Here is an 11,809-nt window from a genome sequence, read left to right as displayed (position 1 = left end):
TTATTGCCTTTCATGTTTCCTCTTCTGTGAAATATCTATTCAAGTCTTTCTGCCTGTTTTCTATAGGATTTTTTTCTTAGTAAGTATCAAAGTTCTTTACATATTCTGGATACTAATCCTTTGTCTGTTATAGCTTCTACCAGTTTGTAGCTGATCTCTTCATTTTTTTTTATTTTGTCTTTTGATTTAAAAAAATAATTCTGAATTTTCACGTGGTTAGATTTATCAGTATTCTTCTTGTGGTTTGTGTTCCTTTATCTTAGAAATCCTTTCCAATTCCAAAGTCCCAAAAGCCTTCTATATTTTTTTCAAAAAGTCTTCCCTTTCCTCCTAATTATATAAGCCCCTGGAAGTGCTTTCAGAGCCAGGCATGTGGGCAGGTCCTGGTTTCCTGCTTGTATGTGTGGAAACTCATTTGTTCTACCGTAAATTGCTGTGAAGTCCATTCTCTTCCCACTTAGTACCATTCCCAGCTCTGTCACAAGCCGAACCTTCATCTATATGTGGGCTGATTTCTGGGAGTTCTATCTTGTTTCACTGGAAATTTGTCCATCCCTGAGCTTATACCCCATTGTATCAGTCACTATAATTTTATAAGACATGTTGATATTTACTAGACCAAGTCCCTCACTCCTCCCCCCCCCCACCATCTTCAGGAATTTTTGGACTCTTCCTGGGATTCTTTATACTTCCACATACATTTTAGAAGCAATTTGTCAAGTTCCTTTAAAAAAGAGAAAGGAAAAAAAACTATTGATATCTTGGTTTTGACTGGCATTGCATTGAATAATAAACATCTTCATGATATTAAGTGTTCCTAATCATGAATATGGAATCGTTTTTTATTTGTAAATTTCTTTATTGTCCTTCAATATATATTTATAATTTTCCCCATAAACATCTTGTTAACTTTTTGTTATATTTATTCCAAAGAGTTTTTTTTATCACTACTGCTATTGTAAAATATTCCCTTTTTTTCAAAAACTATCTTTTCTGTTTATTGCATGTATATAGATAGATATTCAGTTCACTTTTTGGTGTTGATCCTTGTATTAGTCATCTCTTGCTGAATAACAAATTACCCCAAACTTGGTGACTTGAAACCACAAACATTTAGGGGCTCCTGGGTGGCTCAGTGGGTAGAGAGTCGAATTCTTGATTTCAGCTCAACTCATGATCTCCCACTTCATGAGATCTGCCCCACATGGGGCTCTGCCCTGACAGTGTGGAGCCTGCTTGGGATTCTCTCTCTCCCTCTCTCTGCCCCCCCCAATCTCTCTCTCTCTCTCTCAAAATAAATAGTTTTTTTAACCTACAAATATTTATTACCTCATAGTCTCTTTTTTCTAAATGTTTGTTTATTTTGGTTTTTTTTTCTTTTATAGTTTATTGTCAAGTTGGTTTCCATATAACACCCAGTGCTCATTGCAACAAGTGCCCTCCTCCATGCCCATCACCCATTTTCCCTTCTCCCCCTCCCCCATCAACCCTCAGTTTGTTCTCAGTATTTAAGAGTCTCTAATGGTTTACCTCTCTCCCTCTCCTTAACTATTTTTCCCCTTCCCCTCCCCCATGGTCCTCTGTTAAGTTTCTCCTGTTTCACATATGAGTGAAAACATATAGTATCTGTCCTTCTCTGTCTGACTTATTTCACTTAGCATAACACCCTCGAGTTCCATCCACGTTGCTACAAATGGCCATATTTCATTCTTTCTCACTGCCATGTAGTATCCCATTGTATATATAAACCACATCTTCTTGATCCATTCATCAGTTGGTGTACATTTAGGCTGTTTCCATGATTTGGCTATTGTTGAAAGTGCTGCTATCTCATAGTCTCTTTAAGTCAAAAATTCAGAAGGAACTTAGCTGGGCAGTTTTGGCTTAAGTTCTTTCATTAGGTTGTAATCAAAATGTCAGCCAGGAGTGCAATCATCTGAAAGCTTGACTGAGACTGGAGGACCCATTTTCAAGCTTACTAACATGGCTCTTATTAAGAGTGTTCAGTTCCTCGGGGTGCCTCGCTGGCTCAGTCGGTTAAGCATCCAACTTCGGCTCAGGTTGTGATCTCACGGCTCATGGGTTCAAGCCCCGCATCAGGCTCTGTGCTGACAGCTAGCTCAGAGCCTGGAGCCTGTTTCAGATTCTGTGTCTCACTCTCTCTCTCTGATCCTCCCCTGATCATGCTGTCTCTCTCTCTCAGAAATAAATTAAAAACATTTAAAAATTAAAAAAAAAAGTCTTCAGTTCCTCACCAGATGGGCGACCCCAATAGGGCTGCTCATGACAAAGCAACTGGCTTCCCCTAGTGCAAGTGAATCTGAGAGAGAGACAGAGAGAGAGAGAGAGAAGAGAGAGAGCAAAAGAGCAAGGTGAAAGCTACAGTGTATTTGATAACCTAGTCTTGGAAGTGACATGCTATAATTTTTACTGTATTCTGTTGGTTACACAGAGCAACTCTGGTACACAGCATGGGAGGAGACTGCTCAAGGGTATGAAGCTCAGAAGGTTGGCATAATTAGGGCCATTTTGTAAGCTGTTACAATTTATATCCAACAACCTTGCTAATTCTCCTATTTATTCTAATAATGTAGTAGTAAATTCTTTTGGATTTTCTATGCAGGCAAATTTATAAATAATGTAAATTTTCTTTGTTTCCTAGCAATCCTATTTTTATTTCTTTCTTACTTTACTTCACTGGCTCAGATTTCCAGCACAGTATTTAAGAGAGGTGGTAAGAGAGGACCTTGTATTAAAAGGAGTTGCAACATTTACCATAATACGATGTTTGCAGGTTTTATTTTTATTTTTGTAGATACCCTTTCCCAGATTTCCCTTTATTCCTTGTTTCAGGGTTTATTTTTCATGAAGCATGTAAAAATCTTTAAGCCTTTTTTACCCCTATTGAGCTGATTATATATTTTTATTCTCTTAACCTATTTATGTGTCAGATTACAGTAATTGATGTTCATTTTTAAAGTTATTTATTTTGAGAGAAAGAGAGACTGCATGCACACACACAAGAAGGGGGGGAGCGGAGACAGAGAAGGAGAGAGAGAATCCCAAGCAGGGTCCACGCTGTCAGCACAGAGCCTGACGTAGAGCTTGATCCCATGAACCATGAGATCATCATGATCTGAGCCAAAATCAAGAGTTGGACACTCAACCAACTGAGCCACCCAGTGTGCCCCTAAATGTTCTAATATTAAACCAGTCTTTCATTCAAAGAATACACCCACTTGATCATAATACATTATTTTATACATTTTATTCATTTTAATAATTTATCAGTTTTTGTATCTGTCAACAAATAAGATGGGTTTACAGTTTTCCTTCCCTATTGTGTCTACATCAAGTTTCAGTATCAGGGTTATGCTAACTCATTAATAAGCTGAGGTATGTTACCTCTTTTTTATATACTCTAGAATATTTTATATGAGATTAGAAATATTTGATCCTTAAATGTTTGGTACAACTTACCTGCAAAAATATCTGGACCAGGTATTTTGTTTGTGAGTAGATTGTAAGCAACCAATTTTATATATTTATTTTTTAAAGTATTTATTTTGAGAGAGAGAGAAAGAGAGAGAGAGCACATGTGTGAGCAGGGGAGGGGCAGAGAGAGAGGAAACACAGAATCTGAAGCAGGCTGCAGCCTCTGAGCTGTCAGCACAGAGCCCCATGCAGGGCTCAAACTCACAAACCGTGAGATCATGACCTGAGCTGAAGTCGGATGTTTAACTGACTAAGCTACCCAGGCCCCCTTAAGCCACCGATTTTAAATTACTAACCTGAAATGTTTATAGGACTACTCAGGTTTTCTATTTCTTCTTGAAATAATTTTGAGACAACACATTTTTCTAGAACCTCTCCACTTTATGTAAGTTTCAGAGTTATTAGCATAAAGTTGTTCATAATGCACTATTATTTATATATGATTTACCTATAATTTTCATATTTTTTAATTCCCTTTTTTTAGCTTTCTTACTTTTCTTCATGCATCTTGTCAGAGACCTGTCCTTTTATCGCTTTGTTTATGAACTCATGTTTGATGAAAATTCTTTGGGGCTTAGGTTAAAGGCACACTTTTACAGAGAGTACTTGTGTTTGCTTCTACTGAGCACCTGTGGGTACTACAACCAGGGACCATTTTAAATAAATTTTTAGTTTGAGGTTTTCAGAATACAAGGAATGTGAATTCAGATTGCAAATCCATGTGAGGGCCAGATTGTGGTTATGAATTTTAAGAGGAGTTTTTTCCCCTCTACCCAGAGGTACTGGCATCTTTCCTAGTTGAATTTCTTTGTAAGAAGGGTTGTATTATTTTCTCGGTGAAGTTGTATCCTTTCTTCTCCCATGTAGGCTAGATATTCACTACGACTGCCTCCCAGCTTAATGGACACTTACCTTCATTTCTGTCCTCTTAGCAGTCATCGATGCTAATGCTGGTCATCAAAGGATTAAAAGTGACTTCACGACAGATGCCAGCTTCAATACACATTTACTCTCTGGAGTCCTGCTTTTGTTTTTTATGTAGGGGACAGAGTAAGCCTTTAAGGCCACCCTTCCTTTCTTCCCAGCTGAGCAATGTTTTTAAAATATATTATTATTATATTAAAATATAATTTCAAAAGTTTCTGTATCATTTTTAGGTACTGCAGGAGTTTTGGGGGGGAGTAATCTAGACTTTAACTTTTGTTTTTAAGGCCATACTCATCTTGATCATGTCATACAGGGTATAAGTTTCAGGGTGCTATGAAGCACTTTTTTAGGTACTAGAACCCCTAAAACTCTTCCAAAGGGAAGAGGTAAAATATCTTCCCATCCAGGCTAAGATCCTGGCTACAGACACTGTGCTTCAAACAAAATACACCTGCAGCCAAATACAGGCTGCAGGCCTGTAGTTTACAACCTCTGATGAAAAAGATGTTACAAAATTTGTTCTTCATAATTGGGCCTTTTCCATAGGTTGGTTGGTTGTTTCACCTTGAGTTTAAGACAGCCTATGCAGAAGTCCTTTCTGGAATTTTACACAAGAACTAGAACTACAACTAAGTTTCATAGACCTCCTGCCTCTCACTGCAAGGAGCTTCTCCTCTCAGTCCAGGACCAATGCCCACTGTGCCCTCTGTGCAGCTCCGAGCTTTGCCCCTTCAGGAAAGTGCGGAGCTGACAAAGTAAAAGCCACTCCAGCTCTTCCTGTACAATGTCCTCTCCAATTTTAAAGCTGAGAAGCAGCCCCCAAGAGAACCCTGACCCAGCAGAGTGTGTGTGATGAGCAGTAAACACAAATGGGGACAGTCAGGGGGACAGTCACAGCAGCTAAAGTCACTGCCCCTGGACCCTAGCCCTAGTGGTCAGGTCGTAGGAAGTGACCTCACTATTGAGACTGCAACCATGTGAATACCCTCAGGTGAATCCAGTTCCCAGTCCAAACTATCTTTGCTCAGTTGTTCTTACACAAAACAGGAGAATCTCAGTTGATGGTTTCTTATTTGACTTAGCTGTGACTTTGGGAAAGAAAACATAATCAGATCTTATATCAAACACTTTTATTCTTCAAGTGAGAAGTTCACAAAGGATAGCTATAGGAGAGTGAAATATTTAGAGTAGAAAAAGTGTGGGTGCTAGCCAAGCCTCAAATATTGTCACAGCAGAGTTATTCCAATAGTACTTGTCCAGCATGGCAGATCACACGTGTTAAAATTAACTGCATTCTCTGAATACCTCTCAATGGATGTGCACATTGACAAAAGCCAACGTTCAAGGACTCCTGTTGTTAGGATCTTACAGAATGGATTTATGCACACCCCAAACAAGCATATTACAACACATCCAAACAATTCACAGCCATTAAAAAAAATTTTTTTTACTTCAAAGAAATTGGTAGAAAGACTTAAAACAACAAGACAAATATAGGCAAAAAATACATTGCTACTTGTATGTGCAAGGTACTAGATTCATGAATTGAGAATCAGTGTCAGTCCTCATTTCCAACATCACATCGAAAAAGTGTGGCAGAAAAATGAGTCACCTTCAATATGAAGGACGCAAGTTGTGTACACTGACAACACTCCCAAAAGATACAACAGTATTGCAAAAGTAATGCCAGTATACAGAGTGGACCTTCTTATAAAGTCAAACACTCAAGAGTTATCAGATGACCCTTCAGATATTTGGGAACAACACAATATTCAGGCTTTATCAAGGTACTTGCAAAGAGCTATCCTTAACATGACAGAATCCCCAGAAGGTGTTAACCATTGATGATGGTATGGGGTTTTGGTTAAGCAGCATTTTGTACTGAGAATCTGAGCATGATGCCTTGATCATAAACAAGATCACCTATAACTGCAAAGGACTGCAAAGCCAGATTTGCTTCAACTTTCCCCAAATCATGCTTTCTCATAAATCATGTTTGAAAAGAAAGGCTTCATTTAAAATCTTGATTCTCCCAAGTTATAATTCATTCACCTTTCCCCAATACCACTCAACATCCCTAAAGTTTGTTTGGTTTTTCTCCACAAGAAGACCTAAGATGGGATCTCTCCTCCATCTCTACAAATTATTTCCTTAGGAGAGAACTGTAAAACCAACTTAAAAATACAAAATAACCTTACATTTTCTCACCAATAGCAAAATACCAGACCTCCCGCTCTTCATCTGATGAGCTGCAGAGCCCTTTGTGTGCATTTTTTAGACATTCCTCATACCATTAACACAGCTTCCCATCACCATCAGCTGTCCTTTCTCAACCTTTCCTTGCCCAACATGAAAGCTAGTGAATTGAGAGGGAAGGAGAAAGGGCATTGGAACAGTATTGCTTTTACAAAAATAGGGTTCCAGGCTGTTACTTGATCCTCCAAAGCAAAATTGGGCAGTATCATTATAGAGACCCCAACACTAAATTCTCAAGTGGCTATCTTTTCATAGCCAGGTCTCAGAAGCTCAAAACTAAACCTACTGAAGGAAAGTAGCAAAGACTTCCTAATATTGAGCAATATAGACCTAGAATTACATGGGAAATATGCCAGGTCAAAGCCAGTCACCAGGTTACTTAATCATCGGTAAGAGGCCAAGTTCTCCATTCTCCCCCAGCTCTGCCATTCTGGGAATAGCCCACTGGCCAGCCTCGGACTGCCAAAGATGGATGACTCAGACTCGGTCTTGGGGGGCACCTGGTGGAATGCAGAGTCCTGAGATGCCATCTGTGTCTGCACACCATCAGGTTTCCATTGCACATGGACAATTCTATAATTCTGACACTCATTGTTGTCCCAGAAGACCTGCCCATTAGCATGGTAAGAAATGCAGAACTCAATTTTCTCCTCGGTTGGAATGATGGAGGGTAAGTCAATGGCAAACGAGAAGGTGTCACTATCTGAGCCACCATACACATTTTTCATGTAGACACAGTCCACATCGGTGTAGCTTTTCCAGGTATCAAAAGTGATACGAATCTGAACCTTCTTCTCAAAGCTAATGTTTTTCACTTTCACAGTTCCAGCCACTGTTCGCTCTTGCAAAGAGCAGTTCTCCAGACAGACAAAATTCTTCTGAAAGTGGTTCCGAAAACTTAAGTAATCAGTTGAAGGCTGGGGAAAATCTAAAATCAAGTTCTTCTCCTCATGGAGTTTTAAGCCAGAGGAGATATCATTAAGGTCCAAGAGATCAAACTGAAGATCCCACACTGGTTCCTCTGGGAGGTCCGAGAAGACGTGAATGGCTGTGAGAGAGAGCCCCTTGGAGTCAGCAAATACAACTCGCTTCTTGGCTTGCTCGTGTGAACGCTTCCACTCATTCTGTGATTTGGCTTCCTGTTTTATATTGAGACATGGTTTCAGAGGCTTTAATTTGTTCACAAAATTTCTTCGTTGGAGGTCATCATAAGGTCCCAGGAAACTCTTCAGGGGTGGTGAATGAGCCAAGCAGAGCCTCATGGCCACATCCACTGGCATGACTGAACTTGTCAAAGGCCGTGGATCTAAAACCTGGATCATTCTGGAATACAAAAAGAAGAGGGGTTATCACCTGGATCTGGAATGCTCTTCCCCTGGTCTCAAATATATATGTACTATTTTTATATTGATTAAACCATACAAGTGCAGTAAATATCAGGGATGTGCGATCATCTGTAGTAAAAGAAAACAATATTAGACGATCAGATTTGCATCCCATGTCTGGCCATGCCCTTGACTACAAGGCCATGGGTTAACTGCTTAAAACACTTGAGGGTCTCAGTATCCCCATCTGAGAAATAAAAGGGCTGGATGTGATAATCTCTAATACAGCTCTAAGAACCATTTGCTCTGTTCTGACCCAGTGGGTCCCAAACCTGTCTAGTCACAATGGCCTAGAGATCGAGTTCGTTTTCTTTCTTTTTCTTTAATGTTTTGGGACTTAACAGCCAGTGAGGCAGAACCCATCCACAGGGAGGATAGAGATTCTTAAACCTTCCCAGGTGATTCTAATGACCAGACAGGTTCCAGAACCATGGTTCCAGACTCTGCTACCTCTGGCTGCTCTGCTGATTTTGCTGTTAAATTGATTACACTTCTCCGGAAAGGTAATCCCCTTGAAAAGAAACAAAATGGCAATAAAATTCTCATGGAACATTTTTGAAAGTGAAAAGGCTAGAAAGAATGGAGTCAGAGGATTTTCTATGCACTTTATCATGTTCTTCCTCAGTTTTCACAAATAATCAACCGAAATGCAAGTCAGCAATTCATGCACTTAAAGAAGTGTACGTCACATATCTATATTCACATCATCTATATTTCATATAGAGGGATATTTATGACATATCCACATTTAAGTGGGAAAAGCTGATTACCTGACAATTGGAGTGTTTTTAATATATATATGAACTTATAAAAAACTTACTAGGAAATACACCAAAAAGTTACTTATCTCTGGCCAGTAGGGTCATTGGTGATCTATTTTCGTCTTTGTACTTTTTTGGTATTTTCTAGTGTTTGGCAACGGATATTTATAACTAGCAAGATAATAAAGCTATTTAAAATTTTAAACATAACTATGCTCAGCAGTATTAAATTAAGAAGTGCCCATCGAGTTTTTTCCTGGCCTTTAGCCCTCCATACATATTGCCAAGCTTGTGGATATTTTTCCCTTCTCCTATCCTTACAGATAGGAGGCTTTTGTACTATATATGACATTTCTCAATCTGGCTTCAGTAACTCTTGATTGCAGCTCTAAGCACATAGGCAACTGGTCATTAACACAAAATGGATAATAAAAGAACATTCACAGAATTTATTAGTCCTCTGATTTTTCTGGAAAACTTACAAACTTAGAACAAACAAATCAAGGCTAAAGCTATATTTGTGAGTCTAATAATAGTTAACAGGCAGGATTTTTAGAGAAGTCTTCTGCTAAGTGAGTTATGTCTAGAGGCGCTATTTAAAGTAGTTTTGTGGAAGGTTTTTTGTCTTGGGGTTTTGTTTTGTATTTTCACTTTTTGCACTTATAGAAATACAGTTTTAGGATTTGGCAATTTCCCTGGAATTTTAAGTCCTGGCCAAGAGTTAAAAACTCATCATTTGCTCAAACTCCACAAGGCTGAGTTCACTATGGCAAGCCGTGATGAGAAGGGTGGAGAAGGACGAATGAATGCAAAACATCTTACTGCAGTTTTTCCTCCAGGCTCAGCTACCCAACCAACAATGTTAGGGTGCTGTTCCCACAAGCTGCCCCAGCGCTTGGGACATTCGTGCGGGATCAAGAGATAACAGTCGGAATCCAAAAGAGAATCAGAACTAAAGCTGACTCACGTTAAGAGTTTCTGTTTGGGGATGCTTACTACCAAAATGAGCTTTGCCTAAGAAGCACAGAGCACATCCCCACCCCTGCGAGGTTTCCCTGGGACCAGATTCAACTCAGCCTTCAGCCAGCTAGCCATCCTCCGGGGTCTCCATTAGCAGTGATGACCGAAAGACGACGCAGCCCAACCTCCCTGTAGCTGTGCGCTCCCCTCTGCTCTGGGGCAGGGAGTCTGCAGTGAACCTACCTGGTGCAGCTCATTAGGCAGAGAGGCGACGGCGGCCCGCGAAAGCCGGCTCTCCGCTGCCTGCACAAGTTCGGATCCCGCTCCTCCGCAGTCTCAGCTCCCGCTGTGGCTCCGACCGATTGCGGCTGCGACGCGGGAGTGGCCGCTTATCTGCTGCGGACCACGTGAACCGGTCCCTCGCGCCAATCACCGGGCTACTGGCCCCGCGCCGCGACCAACCAGCACCCGGCTAGGGCGCGAGCCCTCGCCCGGGGAACGTGACCGCAGAGGCGCGCAGGGGAGTGCTCCGGGACTCGGCCAGCAGCTGGACCCAGCCGGGTAATGCGAACCCCGGGCGAGGGGGGCGTAGAGGCCGCACCGGGAAGCACGTAGCGGGTGCAAGCCAGGGAGGAGAGCGGCAAATCTCACCCGGGCTGGGCGCCAGCTCGGCGAGACTGCAGGCAAGGGGATGCCTTTTTCGTTTTCAGGCGTCTGTACACAGTTAAACCCAAGCACGGAGAGTTGTGGCTCCTTCCAAATGTATACAATATTCGAAATGTTTATACTGTTCACTGCTTGGTCCATCCACTCATTTTCTCCCTCACCTTTAGCCAAAGCAATCAGAGGTTGGCTGCATATTTTTTTTAATTAAGGAAAATACAAAAATTCATCACAGAGTGGACTAAGGCTGCTAGGAATTACCAACTTCTCTAAACAAATGTTAATAAAGCACACGTCTATTAATAATAATCGCTTAGAACGGTGGCGTGGCATTTAATTAAAAGGCACGTTGTATTTAGATCTATTCTTCAGTTTTTCTCCCTGGAAGAGAAAACTAAAGCCAGTAGTGAAATAGGTCTTTTTTCCTCCTGCGGTCGGTCAGCCACAGAGCCAGTGTTCAATCCAAATCCCTCAACTGAGTTCTGACGTCCTTTGGCAGTGAGGTGGAAACCAAAATGTTAAAATATCACCCTGTAAATTTAATGACTGTCCCAAACCAGTTGCTTTGTTTAGTTTATGGAGTTTTTAGGCCATCAGTTACAACCATAAAATTAAATGTCTAAGTCGAGTATAAATTATTTTTATAAAACCCACATCCTAGGTCTCTTCTATTAACTTCGATATCCACTAGTCAATTAAAATGTACAAAATGTACAATGTAAAATGTAAAAAAAAAAAAAAATCCCTGTGTCTTTTAAATTACCTTCAAACAGTGGAATTGTTAAAATAGTTACTAGAGTAAAGAGAAAGACACCCATGCTGAGTATCACCCCAGAAAGTCCATAAAGCTTGGGTTTGAATTTAAGAAGGAAACATCTAGCTAGTAGCCGATCTTCTAGACCCTCCATGGAACCAAAACTAACTGAAGGTGGCATAGTCTTTGGGTTTGACACTCACAAGCTACATGAATCTCGGTAAGTTTCAGCCTCAAATTTCTCACAGTTCAAGCAGAGATAGTGAAATTATTCCAAGGATTACATAAGACTGTGCTGATGAGAAAACTCAGCACAGTGCCCAGCACGTGTGTTCAACCCCTGGTAGTTCTTAAATCAATACCCTCTCCCTCAGTGTAGTTTTTATTCCGTTGCCCGGGTGGCCAGTGCCTGAGCTGTTTTACTAATCAATAGCTCCTGCTTGCTGGGCCTGTACTATGTTCCAAACACTCATTTTAAGTGTTTTATGTGCCTTAGCTATTTATTTCCCAGAACAACCCTAAATGGTGTGTTATTAATCCCATTTGAGATATAAGGAAACTGAGGCACTGAGAGGTCAAGAAATCTGCCCAGAATGTCATAAATAAAG

General features: G+C 40.6%; 1 protein-coding gene across 1 annotated transcript; it reads right to left on the bottom strand.

Annotated features, from left to right (window-relative positions):
* Window positions 1–5,853: 5,853 nt before the first annotated feature.
* On the bottom strand, window positions 5,854–10,124 carry PPP1R3C (protein phosphatase 1 regulatory subunit 3C). Its single transcript, XM_077780753.1, has 2 exons — window positions 10,028–10,124; window positions 5,854–8,001 (listed from the first exon to the last, which is right to left on the bottom strand). Exons 1-2 carry the CDS (start codon window positions 10,039–10,041, stop codon window positions 7,062–7,064), a joined length of 954 nt encoding a protein of 317 aa, XP_077636879.1. The 5' UTR covers window positions 10,042–10,124; the 3' UTR covers window positions 5,854–7,061.
* Window positions 10,125–11,809: the final 1,685 nt, after the last annotated feature.

This window comes from Crocuta crocuta, unplaced genomic scaffold (assembly GCF_008692635.1).
Source record: "Crocuta crocuta isolate KB4526 unplaced genomic scaffold, BGI_CrCroc_1.0 scaffold170, whole genome shotgun sequence".
Taxonomy (NCBI): Eukaryota; Metazoa; Chordata; class Mammalia; order Carnivora; family Hyaenidae; genus Crocuta; species Crocuta crocuta.
The sequence above is the reverse complement of the archived record's forward strand: the minus strand, read 5'-3'. Positions and strand labels throughout refer to the sequence as shown.